The 24198-nt window shown below is 32.0% G+C and overlaps 1 protein-coding gene across 1 annotated transcript in view; it reads left to right on the top strand.

The window, feature by feature from the left end:
* The first annotated feature begins 2803 nt into the window (after positions 1-2803).
* The window catches only part of LOC134727769 (uncharacterized), a 65303-nt gene continuing 43908 nt past the window's right edge, over positions 2804-24198 (top strand). Inside the window, exons 1-6 of the mRNA XM_063592156.1 lie at positions 2804-2903; positions 5186-5323; positions 10465-10611; positions 14213-14403; positions 18150-18219; positions 19640-19972. Of these exons, the coding sequence (XP_063448226.1) occupies positions 2804-2903; positions 5186-5323; positions 10465-10611; positions 14213-14403; positions 18150-18219; positions 19640-19972 (979 nt within the window). The remainder of the gene's footprint in view (positions 2904-5185; positions 5324-10464; positions 10612-14212; positions 14404-18149; positions 18220-19639; positions 19973-24198) is intronic.

The following is a 24198-nucleotide window of genomic DNA, read 5'->3' as shown; positions in this document are numbered from 1 at the left end:
TAGTAAGTGGAAACATAATCTTCACTAAAATTCTAATAAAGACTACACGTCTTTCTTACTTTCTGTTCACAATGCTTTCTACAGTAAACTATTGCGTACAGATATACGGAACTACCAGTGATTTGATTTATAGCTAGTTTACAATTACATGATCCGTATCAAAATCTTTAATTGAAATCATTTAGATTACAGTAAGACATTTTTATGTGTGTATACTATAGTCGCTTTTCGTTTTTTGATGAGCACTTGAGATTCAAATCTCGAGGAGAATTCTTTGAAGTGACAATGCTGATACATTTCTCATTGAGCTACTTAAACTACTTATACACTCTGATGAGCTTTGCTGCGGAAGGTTTTCAAGTTAAGACATTACAACTGTATTACATAGGAATTGATGACAGGAGACCTTTACTATTCACATTGTTCAGATTTTTTAAGGACACATTTTCGATATTATTATGTCCGTGTGTTATACATGCTTATAGCTATGGACTTGCTGGAAGTTATAGGGGAACAACAAAACAATTTGTTTTTGTAAAGCATGGATATTTTGAAAATACCGAATGATGTTAAATAATATAGTAAATGGCTTTATTTTACAATTATTATAGACATAAAGCTCATAAACATATGGATGTTATGACAATAGACAACCTTTCTTATGTATATCTTCCAGAGAGATTGTATTACGTTAAATGCACGGAGGCGATTATTACAATACATGTTTTTTTGCTTATTCAATGTTTCATGTGCTCATACGATTGGGCACATATAAACTTTTCGGCTGTAGTATTAAATTCATGAATGTCCTTCTATAGACTCAAGGCGTAGCATGATTGCTTAAGTGAGATGAATAAATACATTTGGTTAATGATACTTTATACAAGAACAGGTGAGTTCTGTAAAAAGTAAAATCACAAAATACTGAATTCCGATGAAAATTGAAAACCTAAAGTCCCTAGTCAAATGACAAAATCAAATGATAAAACACGTTAAACAAACGGACATCAACTGTCATATTGCTGACTTTTTGTAAATTATGTTGATATTTCTGTAGATGAATTATCATTTTATTTTTTATAACATTGCCTTAAAAAGTATTGGTATTTCAACACTAACAAAGTAAATGTGTGTTTGAAACAAAATATGTGGCATTCAATATTTCACTATTGCTGTGTAAGATATTTTTGTTAGATTCCTGGAACATATGAATAAGTGAACTATTGCAGACCATTCTTGTTTTGAACAGAATGTGCAATTCCTATTAGACAAAATGACGACATATTGCATGCTTGATCTTTATTTTTTTCTTCAATCTAATGTTCAAAAATTCTAAATGAAAGCTATTATTTTTTAATAATAGTAAATATGTATAAAACAAATGTAGAATTTATTAAGTTGAAAAAAGGTAATGCAAGTAACTTACAATACAGGTAAATATAAGACACTATGAAATGACTTAATTATCATTCATTACCGTTTACATTTTTTTTTAATCGTATCTTTTTTTCTTGAAAATCGGAAAATCTTTGTCAATAAAGATTACCGGTATATAAACCCTTGTACCGAAATATTATCAATCATGAAATTGCATTACATCATTCGTTAAAGAGCAAATTTTAGAAAATAATTATCTGTCTCTCTGGTATATGGATAAACAAGTCTTCGGCTCAAGCTTGTTCTAGGGTCGTCTTCAACTTTGTTTGTTTTGCTTCGTGTTGAAGGCCTGTTTGTGATCGTGAGATGAAGAACAGCAATAAAATCACCGTTATTTGCCGTTTGTGTGTGTTTTTTGCTGTGCATGTATTGATTTTGTGTCATGGATGGATACTCCCTATCCTTTGTTTTTCTGTTTAATACTGATCTTTACGGAAGTTCTTTTACAAATATATACATAGCGGAGTCGTCAAAATGTTTATGTAAGCATTTTGTTTAAGTTTTGTACTCAGTTATTTTTCCAGTAAACTATTGTCTACAGAAATATTGGGCTAAAGTATAACTAAGCAGCGATGTTCATTAGATGTCGAGTCTTCTATTGATTTAAAATAAAATCTTCAGTGATGTGTTTTTCAATTTTAAAGTTATGTCAGACCTTTTTTATGTATACATTATTCATTTACTGTTTCCCTAACCTTGCAAACTGAACTGAACTATTGATTTACTCGTCTTATAAGACGTTTCCCAACACCGTCGTTTCTTAACGCTACTTGCCGTAACGAGAAAAGAGGGACCAATCATTTATTTAATAATTTTGGACTCTCGGCAGTGCGTTTCCGTTAAAAAATGTCTTTACATGAAATATACATTCAGGAATCTTTTAAACCATTTTTAAGTTGTAGGCATATTATATTGACTGCGAGACCTATCATATCAGATTTGTTGGAATGGGAGTGGCAATGTATCTTTTTGTTGGTGCTTCAGCACTTATGCTTTCAATTTAAATACACAAAACTCTATAACTTTACGACATATCGAGTGCACCTTTTATGTCTGGAACTGATTCCGAAAAAAAACTTTTTAAAAGAAATACATAAATAGGGGTGATACCAACATATAATGTTGCTGGATGCTTTATTTAAGGAGACAGCAGTTACCCATACACTACTCCTCTAATCGTGCCATATAAGGCCGCCGAGATATTTCGGACAATGCAAGAGAAAAAAAATAGTATTTATCTTCTGGATAGCAATCATGAACATGCAATTCAAATGAAGTTAACTGCAATTCTAATATTTTCTTGTATAAAAACACAATACTTGAATATTATTCGTTTGCATATGTTAGTTACTGCGTTTTTCAGGTAATGGCTTCAAACGAACCACAGAACTTGTTAGAATGGCAGCTGCATTGTGTTCTAAAAAGAGCAAGTCTTCTTCAATATTACGAGAGCTTCATCAAAAATGGTGAGTTAATTGAATACACAAAATTTTGTTGTTAAGAACATAATACTAATTCTGAAAAGCTTTGATATGCACTCAGGTTGCAATCATGGTCATCGAGATGCGAGGGCCTCTTGTGTACACTAGCAGTCAATAACTTTATTTACCTTATTTTGAATGTTAAACCCCTGTATGGCATTCAATTGTACACACTGCTGAATATCGTGACCTGAATTGAAAAAAAGTCCCTTAAACATGGTTATGTAAAGCTTCATTTCAAGGGGTGAATATTGAAAAACCTAATGTTCTAGTCAATGTAATATTTTTACAAAACAAAATGGAAATAATTCTGTGTTTGGACTACCAAACGAGACATAACAAAAGGTAATCAAAAATAAATCAACATAAACACACAACATAAGATGGAGGAAAAAACGTGACCTAAACGTGTGGGGAATTGCTGGTCCATTTGAAGCCAGGACATTATACCATTAATGACATCCGATGAGATATTATTGTGGCATTCATTTGTAATGTAAGCGGATTAGTAAACGTAACTTACATTACCTACATATTATCAAACTCATAAACATTCGTATTTCTATGTTTAGTTAACGTTTCGGTAAAAGCAGTCCATGTTTACTACCAATAAACAACAATCATACATTCGTATTTGTATATCACATAAGAAACACAACACATATTCACAAATAAAAAGAAACATAACCTTCACTGAATACTATTACTAATACGTGTTTTTATTCTTCCCTTATTTTACTAATTGCGACAAAAGGAGTTATGAACACGCACACACTTTTTTTGTTTTACAATTGGTTGTGGTATTGTGCATTCCGTTTATCAGTTATCTCGCCAAATCCGATGAGTATGCTATCTTAATACTGTTTATGCAATTTAGGGATTTGAAGTCGAATTTAAGGGAGTTCATCCCTAATTTATGATACCATTGCTTTCTATGTTAAGTTTCTCAATTTCAAGCAAATACACCACTTTTGTTTAAGTTCAAATAGTAGGTAAGTAAGTAAGTAAGTAAGTAATTATTTATTATAGTGACATGTGTATCACAACATACATTTATACAATTATATACATAGCAATTTGATATTTACGACCGACCCATTTGACTTATATGTCACTTTAGCAATATAATGTCATATCCAAAAACGCAAAAGTTTACAAAATAAAAATACAGAATTAGACGTAAAGTTTTTTTTTCTATGAATGAAAGCTGAATTTACAAATTTTGCAGTTTGAATTTGATAGTATTGCAATACATGCTTAAGTTTTGCATATAAAGTGACAATCATTTCATGTCAAAGCGACACTTCATGGTGTCTTGTACTGCAAAAAATCAACATACCTTTAAAGGCATATAATAAAGAAATGGTTCCCGGAACTTTGGATGTACCAAAACAGGTACTTCAGATCTGACAAACGGAGCAATACCTAAATAGTCTGCATAATTTTAAAATTACACTCATGCGTAGAAACTATTTTGTGTTAAATATGTATTACTTTCTGGTATGTGACCGCAATTAGTGGTGTTACACTTTAATTTGAAGAAAGTATTCAAAACACTATATGTATATCCTGAATTTGACCCATTACCGGGATTAGTAATAACATGCGCGAAACGACGGTGCTACTTCTGGAGCAGGATTTGCTTACTCCCTACAGCACATGTGATTACCACTATTGTTATGTGGGATTCCTGTTGCTCAGTCGATAAATTAGCATGTTATGTTTTGTGTACTGTCATTTGTCTTTTGGTGTTTTTTTTTCTAGCCGTGTCGTTGTAAGTTTATTTTCTACATATTATTCTGAATGGCCCTCTAGTATCTTTTGCCTCTCTCTCTCAATGAGATATATATGTTCTTCTTGGAAGTCACTACAGTAAGAAGAAATTAATAATTGCTTTTGTTCTGTGTATTTTTTTTAAAGCAACACAATGTTTAAAAAAGAGGAAAGCAAAAAGGTAAACAACGCTCTGTGAACATTTGATAGGAAGATAAATGCAATTAAAATAATCAAAAGCATTTACTGTTATTTTATTTCTTTTTTAGTTTCATCATCTTTTGAAAGTTTGCATTTCGTTTTAGTTTTTCAAAAAGTGTGTTCAATGTCGGAATGATAAATATAACGTTAAGCATCTGGTACAGTACAAGTTTTATCGTTAATTTTGTTAGAAAAAAATGTCATCATTCAAAAACTGAAAAGAAATACATGTATTTATCTGGCAAAATTAGAGCATGCTAAATCTACAAACGTTTATCAAACTTTTTTTGTAGGTGAGTGCGATGTACTACAGTTATCGAAAGTAGACGATGAGAAATTCAAAGACGTCATGGAGAAGGTCGGAATGGCAAGAACATCGATACACGTTCGACAGTTCAGAAGCACGCTTCTTCAATGGGCGAACGATACAGGTAAACCATCAGTTAAGGTAGCTGCATTTCTATGCATAAGTTATTTTTCTTAAATAAAAACTGAGATGCTTAATTGGTGAACGAAAATTGTAGAGCTGAAAAAAATAATATATTCTGTTTGTTTTCCCTTTTTATACCGATGTGTTAATACATTTTCGTAATTATTCTTCTGTGTATTTCCAATGTTTTATATAAGTTATGATTAAGAACACATACTTGGACTGGAATTGAGAGCAATCACAGTTCTAACATTTGTGAAAAACAAACGTACACAAATAAAACAATCTCTCTACTGCCAATACATTGGTTTGTCAAATATATATTAGTATGTCCTACGAATGGCTTCAGAAAGAGATGCTGTCGATTAGCAGCACACTTACACTCTCAGTTTACATCTCAGTGTTCGAATTACAAACAACAGTTTCAACCTTGGACAGAATGTTTCTAAAAGTATATTCCTAAAACCTAAAACTGATTGTAATTTAAAACTTTGAAAAGTAACGTAAAGATGACACTCTGAATAATAAAATTGATTCGTTTCATACCCCTGTAAATTGTTTTCGATTGTGTTTGTTTATAATTGTTCCGAACTTTCATTGATTTAACCTTGTCTGAATTTGGCTATAGAATATATTTATCCGGGATAACGAACAGTACAAAGCAAATACGCTTTTGTGTATGCAGATCAAATTTATTCGTTCTTTGTGTAATCATACGTTTTTAATTGAGTTAAGTCTGCTAATTGATATTTTATCGTATGTTTTTATATGTTGTGATGTTATGCTATTGTTTCAGAAAAAGGGAGAAGGTTTGGGCCCATTAAAACGTTTAATCCCGCTGCAAATGTTTGCACCTGTCCTAAGTCAGGAATCTGATGTACAGTAGTTGTCGTTTGTTTATGTAATATATACGTGTTTCTCGTTTCTCGTTTTGTTTATATAGATTAGACCGTTGGTTTTCCCGTTTGAATGGTTTTACACTAGTAATTTTGGGGCCCTTTATAGCTTGTTGTTTGGTGTGAGCCAAGGCTCCGTGTTGAAGGCCGTACTTTAACCTATAGTGGTTTAATTTTTAAATTGTTATTTGGATGGAGAGTTGTCTCATTGGCACTCACACCACATCTTCCTATATCTATAAAATCAATTTTGAAGGTTATCTTTAAAGTTCAATAAATATCATAATATCAGACTGTATTATTAATTAACTAATTTGATTCGTTCAGGGATAGTCACATGTTAAACTATATTTTCGAATGTAGAGAGAGAAGCACAGCAAGAAGCATATTGCACGGTTATTCTTAGAATATCTTAAAACCGATATACTTTGTGTGACGTCATTTAATGAATTTCATGATACTGTTAAAAGTTTTATGAACAAATATATATTATCGATTATTTGATGTAAACAAATCTTCAAATACTAAAGATGTAAAAATAAAAACAAAAATGTAAGTGAAATAACAACAAATATGTTGTTATTCATTTTGTGATTGTATAGGAATCAATATGACATCTAGGAAATTCCAACAAAATCAAATGACGAGTTTGATACAAATATGGTCGAAAATTAATAATATAACATTCACAGCTTTTTATGAGGTCAATACAGGATATATCGACAAAAGAAGTATATCGACCTCGGACTTTGTCCTCAGTCAATATACTTCTTTCAGGTTGAAAATATCCTTGTATCGACTTCAGACAAAGGCTTCAATTGTATAATATCAATATTGTCAACACTTAAACTTAAGATTAGTTTGCTAATCAAAGGGAGAAAAATAATTATAATTATAATTATGTATTTTGGGAAGTTAAAGAACATAATTCCATGTATATTAAATGACGATATCATTATATCTTTTGATAATTACTGCTGCTTCTGTTCAGCTTATAATTTCGCATAGAATTAACTCAAAATAAATACCAAGATTTAAGTTTTGTACGCCAGACATTCGTCTACAAAAGTCTTGTTATTAAATATTTATTTTTCATGCCCCCGCCGTACCGAAAGGGGGCATTAAGTTTTTCCCTTGTACGTCTTTACGTTCATACGTACATACGTCCGTACGTCCTAAATTTGTTTCCGTTCTCTAACTTGAATTTGCCTCAACCAAATGTATTGAAACTTATACACAATTTTATTACCTCAAAACACAGATCAGGTTTGCATTTTGCTGACGTCACTTTAACCTAGAGTTACATGTATGCCCCTTTATAAATAGAAGAAATGCAATGTTTAAAGTTTTCATTTCTTTATTTTATTTTGCCTCAACCAAATGTTATGAAACTTATACACAATGCTTATTAACACAAAATACAGATCAAGTACAAATTTACACGTTTACTCAATTTAGACGTAAGGTTTGGGATTTTGAAAAAGGGGACTACGATCGCTACTGTATGGGGTTAAGACAAGTTGACAAGGATAGATTACTTAAAACAAATTTAGATAATGCAGTCTCCATTGTTACACAAAGATGTTGCTAACAGGCCCAAGACCACAATTAATGATCCCGCTTTTCGTTTTCCACGAATATAGTTCCTTTTATTTATAGTGTATTTTTTTTTGTCTTTCCCTTCCTCCCTCAATTCTTATATTTTTTTGGGTGGAAATGAAGGAAGAGGGTTCAAATGATGTTTTTGATTTTGATTTTGTATTTGTATTTAAACTGATTTTTCATATTGAATGAGTAATTAGGCTAAGTGCAAATAGGAAATATTAACGGTTTTCGGATCATTTCTTGACTTGTCAATAGGGTATGGATGTGTATTGGCTAAATTTGTAAAAGCGATTGCTTCAACCTTTCTGAATTTTTTAATGATACAAAACGTTATAAAGAACTGATAGAGGAATTAATTGTGGTCTGTGCCCAACAAGCATATACTAAGCAAATAAGTTGTTGTTTTTACGAAAGATGCTCCTTGGATGACGTCACCCATAAGGAGACAAATTCGTGAACGGAAACGTTCGCACAAAGAAGCAAACAAATACAATACTCCTGAGTCTTGTGCAAACTTTAAGAAAATTAAGAATGAATGCGTAAACATGATTAACCCTCTCCCTTTTACACCGGTACAGCTTACCGGTGAAACCAATTTCAAGATTTTGTTGGGACATTTAGACTTGTTTAATCGCCATTTGCTGACGTGCAGATGTGGTTAAGGGTTCAAATTAATCCTCAGATAACCAACAATGCGATTAAATGTGCATCAAACCTCTATAATTATTAGTTAATAAACAAGTCGCTCCTTACTGATGTGTAATTTTTCTGTAAAAAACATTTTTTTCTTCGAATTTTGAGGAATATTCTCAAAAAGAAGTGCAAAGAAAATGCTCTTTTAAGAGGATTTATGACTTTTTTCAATAACTATGCAGTGAGTTGTTGAAGAATAGTATTAAACTAATAGTTCTAACTTGTATACTAGTTGCAAATGTTATTTTTAGTGTAGCAGCGCAATCACAAACTTAAAATACGCTAAAAATCTGAAGTAATTTCTTAAAGATATTTACGAGAAAAGAGACAAAAAACTTTCTTTTTTTTTTGCAAACTTTAAGTTGACATAGATGTAACAAAACATGGTTTCGTAAGTGTTGCGGTATACTAAAGTTGAAAACACTTTTGTTTGAATAAAGAAACATGTATATTTCAATGATAAAATGACAGTTTAAAGAGTGGATTCCTCCTAGATTTGCGTAAAAATCATGCATTTGGCAACAAAACATTATCATCTTAACACATAATTCCAAAAAGAAAACAAACTGGGTGAGAATCTTTATATTATTTTTTTTTAATTTCTTCCGTAGTAGTAGACTTCAGTACTTAAATTTAAAAAAGATCACTACAATTCAAGTGGCACAGGGGTACGCTGATCTATCCCAAGGCGCTAAGATTGAGAGTTCGAATCCCACTGCCGGAGTTAAAAAAAAATAATGTAACTTAACTTAACTTCACTTTCAATTTCAAAAAGGAAACCTACGAAATTTTTTTGGAAGAATGTGTGTGCAAAATTGCCCCCCCCCCCCCACCACCTTTTTTACCCCTTTGCGCCATCGGGCTCGGTCAAGGGGGTCCCAGATCAAGCTAGTATTGGTAATTCAATGAATTTTTCCTTGTAAAAACAAAGTTTAGGTTGCTGATTGATTGGAAACGAATTAGATAAATAACTAAGGTCCAAGTTTGAAATCGGACAAAAGGGCGTCTAAAATCAATTATTTTGAATGTTACGGACATCGATATTGGCCTATACCACTATGATAACTTATATGGCTTCAACATACTCGAGGCATTGTGTTTCCACCATAACCTGACCCTATTAGCCCACCAATATGTCTATGCACGCCTTTTGCCCAAGAATATCGTATTTTTCTCCAACAGTCACGTGACTTTTAGAAATATACCACGTGACCAAAAAATGACGAATTCTCTTCAAACTTTTTTTTCTAAATATTTTACCAATTATCTGTCATTTGAGCCCAACATGACATGTGTATGACCATTGATGCGAATGATACAGTGATGTATCTATTTAAACTTCGATAATGTATTTTCGATAAGTAAAGGTCTAAAATGCATGAAAGGGAAAGGGTTAAACTAGCAAAAACCCATTATTTTATAATAACAAGAAATCAATGACATCTAATGTCTGTGTCATGTTCCTTGCAAAGTCCTTACCACAGAAATTTCAATACTAACAACTATAAACAGAAGTAATACAAATTTTAAAATTATTAAGGGGGCTTTGGTGGCTGTGCAGTCTAAATAGTTCAACTACTTTACCACTAGCCTGTCAACACTGAGGACGTGAGTTTTAACCGTGCATATACCAGCTGCCAATCTTAATAGCGTATGATTGCCAGTTTTATTGCAGAATGTCAGTAGTTCTTTCCAGGGCACTCCGGATTCCTCCACTAAGAAACTGGTACTAAACACCAAAAAGTCTATCAAAACTAAATATCAAATCTTAATCAAAAATGAAACAAATAATGTTCAAACCATATTTTTCATTCTTAGCATATAAATGCATTTGGTTGCTTTGTTGTCTTGTGTTTCCTTTTTATCCAAATCAGTTTGTTGGTGATTATTATGTATAATGTACAATGTTTACCTTTATGTAATGTGCTTTAATATTTATATTTTACAGAAGAACAAAAACATGATGAAGTTGAAACAGCCTCTTTAGGTCAAAATACACCACAACCAGAAAAAAGAAGTAAATTTTCTAGCTTTGGAAAAATATTTAAACCATGGAAATGGAAGCGAAAGAAGAGAAGTGAAAAAACTGCTGTTGGTAAGATATAATATGTACAGATGTTACGGAAACATTATCAATTCATTCAACTGCTATTGTAAGATATACAACCCAGTATGAGCATCCTCACACATGATGTTAATACAGACAGCAATGCCCTCTAGAATGGTGCATCTATAGGTCATAACATATTCTGGCTCACAATGATTATCACCACAAGCACAGGTCAACTTAGACAAGTTTGAATTTTGGTAGCGTCACTTTTACAGATCAAGATTAAAGTATTCCAACGTTAAAGGTGAAATACTAAGTTTTTTAAAGTGGTGATTAATGTAATATTCTGAATTTAATCAAATTCATAGTAAAAGACATATAAAAAAAACAACCAATTGGGACACCTGAAATGTTAAGCCGGGAAGAACTATATATATCTTACCTTTTTCGTCTGGTGTCCTTTACACTGTTTATTTTTCATCTATAATTTAGTTAGGGATATCCGTGAAGAAAAAGGTGGATTAAACCTAGTATTAAGCTAGATAAACCTCTCACTTGTACATGTTGTATGACAATCGCATAAAATTCTATAACGTCAGCACCTGCAAGACCATCAAAGTATTATTTGTTAAGTTCAAATTGAAAATTTAAATACATTTTTTGTACTTTCCGATAACGTTATTGAGAAACAAAATGAGAAGTAAATTGACAAAGCCCTAGCTCATTATTTTTTTTTTTTTGCTCAGATACAGGTGACGTTTTACAAATATGAGTAGCAGCTACAACTTTTGAATATCTAATGAGTAGATTTTTTTTTCTTAAAACGCGGGAGAAAATTTGAAATTGCTGCTTAGTAGAGGAAAGTCTTTAATTTCAAAATTAAAATCGTCTCGATTTTCATAAATTCTGGTGCTGAGATGATCGTTGCAGTAAAACTCGAAATATCTATGTATTTTTGAGACATACGTAGCTGTATCTGGGTTTTTTTCATCTCTATTTTTATTTGGATATATTTATAGGGCCCAATACGTGAATTGATTTTATGCTGTAAAGTTTGATGGGTTATTTTCATATAGTATAAGGCGCTGTTAAAAAAAAATGTGTGGTAATCAGAAAATTTAGATTTGTTAATGGAACGAAAATCATGAATATAACTGTATCGTGTGTATGTAAATTCAATGATCGAGCTTCTCTGAAAAAGTGTCTGTAGCAACTCTGACTCATATGAAAATAAGGATAGGTGCACAGTTGTTCCCAGAGGAATGCTGACAATCGTTTGGCAATTCTACCTTCAAATATGTTGTAAATGAGAACTCCTCCATACTGATTACTTGTTCTTCGGTGTAATATGTTTCACTCTTGGGTTGAATTTTTACAAAATATGCCGAAGTGTATGCCAAAACAATGCATCTATAGCGTATGGTACTTTTCTGTATGGACTGCTTTGAGAAAAGCATTGTACATTATTACTTTGAGACATATATTTATATTTTTCATGTGGCATCCGTTGTAAAGGATATAGGCAGTTTTGATAAATAATGACATATATTTAAAGTTCTTTTGAATTAGTATGGTTGATGCAACTACGCGAGTAAATAATATCACAGTATCTCTTTTAATCCTCTTAAACTGTAGATCAAGCTGATATAACATTCCGTCAATATACCGTCGAATACATAGACTTTTGGTGAAGTTAAGGGTTTTAATACAAACAAGGTCAGTCATCAGAATAGTTGCTCAACAGAATTTTAATTAGACGATGAAGGACTAATAATTTGTCAAGATCACATCCTTATAAAATATTGTTTTTGAATTATCCGAGCGTTCATTTGTTTTAATTGGAACAATATCGTTTGAAGTTATTTCGTTTTGGATTGAGTTATACAATGTGAAAAAAAAATGTGAATGGAAGGTATTTAAATTGAAGTCATAAAGTTATTGCACTTGGACCTAAAGAATTAAAGATCGACAATTGTGTTTGTCATGTACTCAATAATATAGAAAAAAAACCAAAGGCAGCCTGCAATCAATTTGGTTTCTGAAGGTGCAACGATACAGAAATAAAAAAAAGATTACATTTTTTTTAGTGAAACCATTGATGGTTGTTTGCAGCATCATAAAAAATCCATGAATGACGATTTTTTGGTTCAGAATGCAATTCATTGAGCTTATTGCTTTGTCAATGCTTTTGTATAATTGCCATTATTGAAAACAAATGCAATATGACATGTTATAACACGTCTAGTGGTTGAATAACGCTTGCCGTAATTGCACGGTGGACAGTTTCAGACATTTGCAACATATTTGCAAGATACAATAAATATATCCCTAATATTTCAGATGTTTTATATTGAACAGTTCACAACATATACTAGCTAGGCTTTAGAAAAGGAATAACGGTACTGTATTTACAGATTTGTAGCTGTACAACGTTTATTCTATTGTTGCAATACTTCAAATACAGTACTGATATTCCGTAACTAAATATAAATTAAAAAAACATATAATACTTGCCTATGTCGGTGTTTTCCTTTGTTAGGGTCATAACTTCTTACGCCCCTCTTCCTTCCTTGTGGAAAATTGTCAAAGCAAGGTTACTATTACACTGAATGAATCAATATTTTTAGTTACATCCTCCTAAATGACATTTGCGTCCATAAATGGTAAAGCATGTCTTATTGTAAACTAATTTTGATATGAGGCAATTGTTTATATCGCTTTAAAAGGACAATAGCTGTAAAATTCATTACCACCGATTTTAGTCAAATTCTCATATTTGAATTACAATATGATATAACGTATATCGAAATTATTATATGTCTAAAAATGAAGAAGTTACGATGCATAGACTCGATGATATGTATCAGTTTTCGTGTGTATTCTTGTCAAGATGACCCCTGCAAACTGTTGACGGTCATATAACCCGATTTTGGCATAACATAGATATAAATAGATAACAAACACGTGCAATTGGATTTTTCAAAGTCTGTTTGGTTTCATATTATAAGTTAAAAAAAGATGTTAATCACTGTTGTTACTTGTATTAGAATATTTGTTTTTGCGAATTGAATCAGTCAACCAAATGGCTTACCCTTGTTTCACTTTCAATGTTGACTTTAATAGCTGAATTCTCCTAGTTTATGCAATATCCCTCTCTAGCTCAGTGGGGAAGATTGAAGAACACATGAATATGGATTCAATAAGGTCGAATTATTCACATGCAAGTGAATAATTCATCATTGATGTTTCTTAGCTTATTTTGACAGACAAAATTGAACCAAACTGGCTTCTAAAAGTGAAGTATTATTTCACTATTTCATTTTCATTAATGATTGAACCAAAAAAAATATAATTTTGTTTATTTTATATCTCGTAGCTAATGACCCTTAAAGGCAGATAGAATTGAATAAACTCCCTGCACAAATATAAGGTTGCTAAGTAAACCATGAATTATTATCTAACAGCTATTTCATATCAAGAAAAAAACTGATTTTGCGGTCAAATCTATATTTATTTTAATACCCAATTCTTATCCTATTGACAAGTATAGTATTTTAGCTTTTTAAGTGCTTGCAAAAAGGCATATTTATAGTTTTAACATAGCGTCGCTTATGTTTCAATTGGACATTTTAATTTGTGTTGTCAGGAAAGGATAAACATGTGCCTAGCTACATCAAGACATCTGATGATTCTACAACGTCTCCACCGCAAAGAAGCTTAAAGCCTGATACAGTGTCCTTTTCAATGACTGGGAAGTATTCCGAGGTACCACAGTTGAAAAAATCCATACAAGAGCTGGAGATCAAGACAAAAGAAAAAGAAGAACTTACAAGTTATGTAAGGCTTATTTTTTTTTTAATTGATAAAATAACAAATGCTTTTCGGCAATACAAGCGTTTTTTATAAATCTTTTATTTGTTTTCAGGAGTCAGGATTTACAGTACCCTGAAACTCAACACCTTACTATAGTTTTTGGGGTAAACATTGAATAATATGTACAAGACTGTCCATTTTGTTTTTCTAATTCGTATTTATCATATAAGAATAAAGTTACTGAAAAAGGCTACTCGCTCTCACAATTGTACTTACTTTAAACACACAGTCACTTAAATCTTACCTATAGTATGCATGCATGTATATGCATAAGGTCAAATATATCAACTGTTTACCGCAGTATAATTTAGAATATAAATGATAAAAAGTCACGAAAATATTTCATGTAGTGGGGTCCAGAATCGTCCATAAGTATTTGCTCTTTTATTTTTGTAAGCAATTTGTTTGTATATATTAAGTCTTATTTATTCTGAATTTTTAGTCCTAGGATTTTTTAGGTGAAATACCATCAAATCATAGTACATCACATCCGGTTGCATCCGAAAAAGGGTCGAACAAAAATATTCCCTTGCATTTGACAGTTGCAGGATATTTATCCTACATTTCATTGCAGTAAAAAAAAATATGTGTCAAAGACATATATCTTGGGTGTTTCAAAGCACCATTATTTTTGTATTTGGTGTTTCTATAGAATATTTTGGAAACTTTTCTTTGGCTTTTGAACTGTTTTGATCTGGGCGTCACTGATTAGTCTTGTGTAGACGAAACGCGCGTCTGGTGTATTAAATTATAAATGTGGTACCTTTTGATAGCTAGTATTTGTGTGTTTCTCTGTTCTATATGTTCTACCATTTATTTGTATTGTAGTCCTGTCATGCAATGTTGTCATTTTAATGTTATATTTAACATTTCCATAAAAGCGGGAGGTTTCGCTAGCCACAAAACCAGGTTGACCCTACCATTTAATTATTAAAATGTCCTGTACCAAATCAGGAAAATGGCCATTGATATATTATAGTTTGTCTCTGTGTGTGTTACATTTTAGTGTTGTGTTTCTGTTGTGTGGTAGATCTCCTCTTATATTTGATGTGTTTCCCTCAGTTTTAGTTTGTAACACAGATTTGTTTTTTTCTCAATCGATTTTTGAATTTTGAACAGCGGTATACTACTGTTGCCTTTATTTACATGGTTACAAAAGCTGGAACACAGGAAGAAAAAGGGTAAAAAAATTTATTTGAAACACAGATAAATTCTGCACATTTTTTTTTTAAAGTGCAAATTTAACAAAGACTACTAGAGGAAATCAATGGTGGTATTACACCTAATATGGGAAACTGCACATTCACCTTTGACCTTTGACCTTGTGTTTTACCTCGTTTGTTAAAATTTCATGCTATTTTAGTGAAATATTACAAAAAAGAAATATTCTGAATGGATTGAATCTCAAAAACACATGTAATGAGAAAATTGCCTTGAAATAGTCTGTACCATGAATATTAATATACAGAGCAAGCCACACTCAGGATTTTGGGGAGCCTTTTCTGACTTTTTCTCCTTATTTCTTATAATATTTTGCTATAATAAATAATATAATGAAGACAAACAGGTCCATAAGTGGTAATTATCATCCTAGAGTAATTTTTTGTATCATATTCAACTTTTTTTTAGGTAGATACGATAAATATTTGATATTTTATTGGTCCACTCTATATTCTACCATGATGCGGCTGAATTTGAATTTTTCGAAGATATTCTGTTCGAATCGCTGTAGATGTCTTACATTATTCTTGATTTTTCTCAAACTGTTGAACTGATTATGACAACACTTGACAGTAATGCTAGAAATAACCAGTATTACAAGGAAAAAAAACAAGTTCAGTTTGTTCAACAAAATAAGTCTTTTTTAGGTTTAATACCAGCAAATCATAGTACGTCACATCCGGTTGCATACGAAAAAGAGTCGAACACAAATATTCCCTTGAATTTAACAGTGGTAGGAAATGTATCCTGCATTTCATTGCAGTAAACAAAATCTGTGCCATAGACATATATCTTGGGTGTTTCAAAGCATCATTTGTTTTTATTTGGTGTTTCTATAGAATATTTTGGAACCTTGAATTTACATGGTTACTAAAACTTAAACACAGGAAGAAAATGGATTAAAATTTGATTGGTTAACTTCCAGTGAGGGCTATTTTCTTATATGCAATGAAACATTATGTGAAATTTTTCTATAGAACTGGACGGGATAAAACTTTACTCATGCAATGTAATTCTTTTTTTGGAACAAAGATAAATACTGCACAATTTGTTTAAAAGTGCAAATTTAACAGAGACTAATAATAGGGGGAAATCAATGGTGGTATTACACCTTTACATACCTTTTTAATATTTTCAATAAAACTCTGGAGGAGTAGTATTGCTTAGAAAAGTCAAGTTGGTTGTTTATTTTAAGATGCATAAAACACGGTATGTAGTTTTGTCATTAATTGATACTAAGAATTCGAATCATGTTGATTGAACATATAATGTCGATGTGCAAAAACTAATTATATCCTGAGATCAGAGGATATATAGATATGAGGCAGTATAGATTAAACATATAATTTGTGTTACAAAAACTAATTCTATCCTGATGTCAGATGATATATAGATATAGATATCAGGCGGTATATAGATTAAAGATATAATGTCGATTACAAAAACTAATTATATCCTGCGGTCAGATGATATATAGATATGAGGCGGTATAAATTAAACATATAATGTCGATTACAAAAACTAATTATATCCTGAGGTCAGATGATATATAGATATGAGACGGTATAGATTGAACATATAATGTCGATGTGCAAAAACTAATTATATCCTGAGGTCAGATGATATATAGATATGAGGCGGTATAGGTTGAACATATTATGTCGATTACAAAAACCAATTATATCCTGAGGTCAGATGATATATAGATATGAGGTGGTATAGATTAAACATATAATGTCGATTACAAAAAACTAGTTATATCCTCAGGTGAGATGATATATATATATAAATATGAGGCGGTATAGATTGAACATATAATGTTGATTACAAAAACTAATTATATCCTGATGACCTCAGGATATAATTAGTTTTTGTAATGATATTTTGATATATATGATATATTTTGATATATATGATATATAGATATGAGGCGGTATAGATTGAACATGAAATGTTGATTACAAAAACTAATTATATCGTTAGGTCAGATGATAAATAGATATAATGCAGTATAGATTGAACATATAATGTGTGTTACAAAAACTAATTATATCCTGAGGTCAGATGATATATAGATATGAGGAGGTATAGACTAAAGATATGTTTAGGATAGCTTGAGCTCACATTAGTTGAAACTGTGTACACATATTCGAACTATATTACGTCAGATGATGTATAGATATGAGGTGGTATAGATTGAAGGTCTGTTTAGAAAATCTTGTGCTAACAATAATTTGAAACTGTGTACACATGGTCAGTGGTAAACTCTTTTATATGTATGCCCTATTACGATATTGACCAATATTTCACAGTAAACTTAACATGGAACTAATATAGTATGCGCAGGGTATGGTTATTGTGGGCGCATATTCTTGTTATGTTTACATTCGGTTAGTTCCTTTCAAATGACACTGTTTATTCATCCGATGCGGCAAGATAAAATAATAGTAATAAGTAAAAATAAGTGATTCAACTACTTTTTGTTTTAGCAATCCGAGAAGAAAAAAACCCATCTGAAAGATGACACCACAAAAAAATACACAAAAAGTGTAATGAAAGGTAATATTCATTTCATATGTTTATCCATGCATTACACGTGGGAATGTGCTTGGATTTCGATTTACAGTGCATTGTGGTTCAATGTAACGGTAATTTGTTTCTTCAAAACTCTGGTTGTCTTGGATATAGATATATGGTAACCCTTGGACGTATATTTTTCGGAGATAAAATCCTTTATCAAGTAGGGCGATCCCACACAAAAAAAAACGTGATCTAGGCTTGTTCAAAAGGCAAATTATACTTACTTTCAGACTAGTTTAATTTATGATACAAAACATCCCTGAATGGCATACAAATGGGATGTGACATTCTTATTGCTTATGCAATTGTAGAGAAACTGTGGGATCCATATTTATTTCATCATTCATTTCTTTTTTTTCCAAAATAGTAAAACTTTTCGAAGATATCAGGCTTATAGTTAGGTATGACAATGGCGCTCGAATCAAAACAGGTCAAGGGCCAACTAAAAAATTTAAGTTGGAGAGAATTAAGACCGAACATTCCCAACCGTTTTGAATAATTCAACATCTTATAAACACTTAATTTATGTAGAAAAAAAAGTAATGTGCATATCAATCATATTTCCTTTCAATACATACGTGATCGGAATGAAACGGTCACTAGCAGTTTTTTCGACACATTGGTTATAAAACAAATCAAAGATATCTGGTTTATAATGTGAAACTTCAGGCCTACTACGGTCATAAAACTTTACTCAGTGCTTGGAGCGCAAAAACTCCAAATCAAGTATTTTGATTGGTTAAAATCTGAGTTTCTGAGTTCTTATGTTGATGACCGCGAGCTTCGTCTACATAAAACTCATCAGTGGCCCTTGAATCAAAACAGTTGGAAGACAAAATCAAATTTGAGGAGCTTTTTAAACCCGAAAATTACAAAATGATGTGTGCCAAATTCGGCTTAGGCATTTAATTACTTGGTAAAAAAAAGTTTATTGCTTTAGATAGTTCTCCATTTTGTAAACAGTACATTTACAAAGAAGGTATGTATCAATTATATTGCATGTCATCACAAAAGTGCTGACTACTGCTGATAAAAATGTTATCAATATAGATAGAAAAACGAAACGTTTTTAACCAAAATGCAAACAAAACATATATGAAATAAAATCTAATTAACGTACAAATACTGTTATGTACAAATAACAAGCAGTTTATGTAAGAACTGGTGAATTAACAATCTTTCATTTTTTTTCTCACTCTCATGTTAGGTCAGGTAGGCAGTTAAAACTGATTTAGTTTGTAATAAATAGCACACATAACTGTTAATTACATTCCCTTAAATAAGTTAGTTTCGGTTGTGAAATGGAGTATTGCAAATTAAAGACAGACATAGTAATCCAAACAACTTGGAGGATATGTCATTCTGTAATAATTGATAAAATCAAGCTTAAAAATTTCAGATCAGGAACATCATGAACATCACGACCTTACTGGTTACTATGATAAGTTATTAGATAACACAATACTTGACAAGATGGTTCTCGACAACCTGATTTCCAGATGTATTTTAATGATAGAGGACAGAGAAGAAATTATCAAACCAACCACACAACGTGAACGTAACAAGGTTTTACTGGATATTTTAACTGAACGACCATACCCTACATTCCATTTGTTCAAGGATATCTTGCTGGAATCTGAACCATCCAATAGTTGTGTTCAAGAGCTTGTCAAGAGAATGATAAGTACTGAAAGTAGGGACGAACACATTAGTTGGCAAGGACATGAGATTGGTAAGTAGTTTCAGCTAAAGATTTGCTGAAAAAAGATGTAGAGTGTGCCATCAACACTAACTAGCACACACAATGCAGCAGTATCTTTTAATGTAAACTTTTCAATGACACAAACTAAACAGGGATCATATGATGAACAGTAATAAGTGTTGCTCACTTCAAAAATTTAAAAGGTTGTCACCGAGATCAAAGTTTACATCGAATCGTCATGGAAAATACTGTTATATTTTCTATTTAAAAATAGATAAAAAAAGGAAGTTAACCCAATTTATATAAGGAATGACTGTAATATTTTTTTCTGTCTATAAAGAAATAAACGGCATAAAAATGTGGTACACACTGAATAACCAGCGTAGTAACGTTAACATGGTATTCGTTTTTGTTCCAAGTGTAGCAATTGGAAACTGTTTATACTAAATTCCATAATTTCATACTTCCCAATGACACATCGTCGATAGATCTGATTTCTGGCAAATAAATCATACAGATTGTCATTCATCTATCGACTACTGGAAGTATCTTGTAGTTGCTTTCTTATTTCGAGTGATAACACATTTCACATGCTCTTCAACTTTGTACTTGTTTGGCTTTATAAATACTTTGATATGAGCGTCACTGATGAGTCTTATGTAGACGAAACGCGCGTCTGGCGTACTAAATTATAATCCTGGTACCTTTGATAACTATTTACACCACTGGGTCGATGCCACTGCTGGTGGACGTTTCGTCCCCGAGGGTATCACCAGCACAGTAGTTAACATTTCGGTGTTGACATGAATATCAATAATGTGGTCATTTTCATAAATTTCCTGTTTACAAAACTTAAAATTTTTCGAAAAACTAAGGATTTTCTTATCCCAGGCAAAGATTACCTTAGACGTTTACGGCACAACTTTTTGGATTTTGGATCCTCAATGCTCTACAACTTTGTACTTGTTTGGCTTTATAAATATTTTGATATGATCGTCACTGATGAGTCTTACGTAGACGAAACGCGCGTCTGGCGTACTAAATTATAATCCTGGTACCTTTGATAACTATTCACACCACCGGGTCGATGCCACTGCTGGTGGAAGTTTCGTCCCCGAGCGTATCACCAGCCCAGTAGTCAACATTTCGGTTTTGACATGAATATCGATAGTGTGGTCATTTTTATAAATTTCCTGTTTACAAAACTTTAATTTTTTGGAAAAACTAAGGATTTTCTTATCCCAGGCATAGATAACTTAGCCGTGTTTGGCACAACTTTTTGGAATTTTGGATCACCAATGCTCTTCAACTTTTTACTTGTTTGGCTTTATAAATATTTTGATATGAGCGTCACTGATGAATCTTATGTAGACGAAACGCGCGTCTGGCGTACTAAATTATAATCCTGGTACCTTTGATAACTATTCAGCCACATTTAAGAGGATACCATACTTAGCAAATACTCAATTGAGTAGGTTATGTTAGCACAGAGGATCGAAAAGGACAACTGGATAGGAGATAAAAGTAAAATCACAAAAATACCGAACTCCGAGGAAAGTTCAATACGGAAAGTTCCTAATCAAATGGCAAAATCAAAAGCTCAAACACATCAAACGATTGGATAACAACTGTTGTATTTCTGATTTGAACAGGCTTTTTCTAATGTAGAAAATGGTGAATTAAACCTGGTTTTATAGCTAGCTATAAATGTGTTTTTACATGGTCTTAAGGCTGGTTACTGCATTCAATGAATCTTCTCATTCAGATCAGATGTGATTGTGTACAAAGCAGCCAAACAGACGCCTTCCCCAATACCAAACTGTTAGAGAAGTTTAGGAGACTATGATTCTGTACGCGTATGCGTTGGTTGTCCCTTTGCAATAAAATTCACATCGTACACTTTTCTTATTTTCAACATTCTAAATATATATATAAAAATAAGGAGATGTGATATGATTGCAATTGAGACAACTATTCCCAAAAGTTCAAATTTAAGTGGATGTAAGCAATTATTGTTGTCTTTGTTCTTTGATTAACAGTTCAAATTTAAAAAGCAAGACCTCATCTATTTTCATATGCCTAATCATTCCATGATCAAACTAATGCATGCATTATAATCCTTACGTATTTTATGCAACGTTTAAGACAGCAATAGTTTAAGTTAAGTAGATAAATTGTTCTAACGGAAAATATAACTCGCAGAAGCCTATTTTGGTTCGCTAAGCTTAATCAGCAATGGATCCGCGAACTTTAAAATTAACAACATCAACGGTACCAATTGTATTGCACCATGTGTTACAAAGGATGAGTGGTAACATGTGAATAAGGAGAGGAGGAAGGAGCCAAACCTTATATTATAGTTTAATGCTCAAGACATTCTTGATCTTGACGTATATAGCATAGACACCTCTCTATTTTTGAAGGCCGTGTGTCTATTGGGTGACTCGTGCGTTTGTACATATGAGTATACAAAGATATACTCTTTGTATACTCATAGAGTATATTCATATTAAGGATTTATTTGACTTTAAGATCACAGAGGTAGTGCCAATATCACCTGAATTGATAAGGATAATTTCAAAACGTATGTCAATCTTTACGTAATTTGTAACAGTTGTCAACGTTATAAAAGCCTGACGATAATCAAAAACCGATAGTTTAACAGAATTTGGCATCTTATGAGTATGTATCTAAAGATATATAGGAAAAACATCAATAAGAAAGACCAAACTCATGATTGAGCTAAAGTTGTATATGTTATCTGTCTTGTACATAATAGTTTATTTTGATTTGTGATGTCGTTCGATGATTTTTCAAACACATGTACAATTGATAGTGTATCAAAATGACTTCAACATTTAGCGCCAAATTATATTTTGATTGTATTAAAACATGTTGAAATTTTTGGCCAAAGTATACGATAATCAAAAAGGCTCTTCATTTATCTAAAATTGCACCTCAGTGGTAAAACGAATCGGTATATTGAAACCATCGCTGATGTCATGCATCAATAAATATGTATTATTTCGAGAAACAAACCAGTTCAATCATTTATTTGACAAAAAATGATTAAGGAAAGGGACACAACTTCATTTCTGTTCACAGCGTTTACTTGAAATTATTTTATTCATATATAACATTTCCTTCTGAAATTATATAATGTGCAAGTTGTGTATTGAACTCCATGCACTGCATATATCATACGAAAATAGATAGCATTCAATAGAGTGCAATTATGACAAGATAGGAAATTGTCTCCATGGTCAACATTATAAGTGGTAACCATGACAATATCTGTCGTGATAAAATATCACTCTTGAAAAGTAGATAAGATATTAAAAACATATAGGCTTATGATGTTAAAAAAAACATGGACGATCGTGTCATGAAATATTGTAGAAACAACTATCGTTTATAGTTTTCACAAAACAAGTGCATTCAATTTTATGTACTATCACATATTTGTAACGCAAACATTATGTTTTGCATATGGAATACACTTAGATTTGTTCTAGTCATAATTTTGTCCGGAGAAAATCACCGATTTGTTCTGCCCAGGCAAACAACCGATAAGTGTGCTCTGTTACGAATGACGTCAGTGGCGTTTCTATCAATGACGGACGAGGGAGCTGGAGTCGGTTTCACAAAAAAAAACATACGGTTAAGATTGATCGTAAGTCATGAACAATTCAGTATACTTACGATAAATCTTAGTCGTAAGTTCTTTTGTGAAACCGACTACTGATCTTAGTCGTAAGTTTTTATTTTGAGACCGACTCCTGCAGATTTTGTAAACGTCGATTAAAATGTCTGCGGAGGAAAAAATGTGTGTCCCTGACCAAATAGTATGTTTTTCTTCACTTTTTTAAGCATTTGTATAATAGGTGATCAATAGATTAGACCATTCCCTTTTCCTTATGGCCCATAACGTCATCCCTTGACCCATCTGAGCCATCGGTTAGCAACCAGGGCTGATATGGGATTCTCTGAATTATACCCGGGTCGGTATGGAAAAGGACATTGTTATAATCTGTTAAACGTATCAGTTAAACGTTTCCAGTTATGTGATTATTACAACCCCTGGCAATGAGTGATACCTGATCGATCGATGATGTGACATAACTGCAATTCTTCTTTACCATTTAAAACCTTTGAACGCATGGAATGCGTCATTAAATCTGGATTTTTTTTTAACGATTTTACCACTTATTTGATATGTTTTTAGACAAGTGGCATCAACACATCTAAATTACTTA

Source organism: Mytilus trossulus, chromosome 8 (assembly GCF_036588685.1).
Source record: "Mytilus trossulus isolate FHL-02 chromosome 8, PNRI_Mtr1.1.1.hap1, whole genome shotgun sequence".
NCBI lineage: Eukaryota > Metazoa > Mollusca > Bivalvia > Mytilida > Mytilidae > Mytilus > Mytilus trossulus.
The sequence above is the reverse complement of the archived record's forward strand: the minus strand, read 5'-3'. Positions and strand labels throughout refer to the sequence as shown.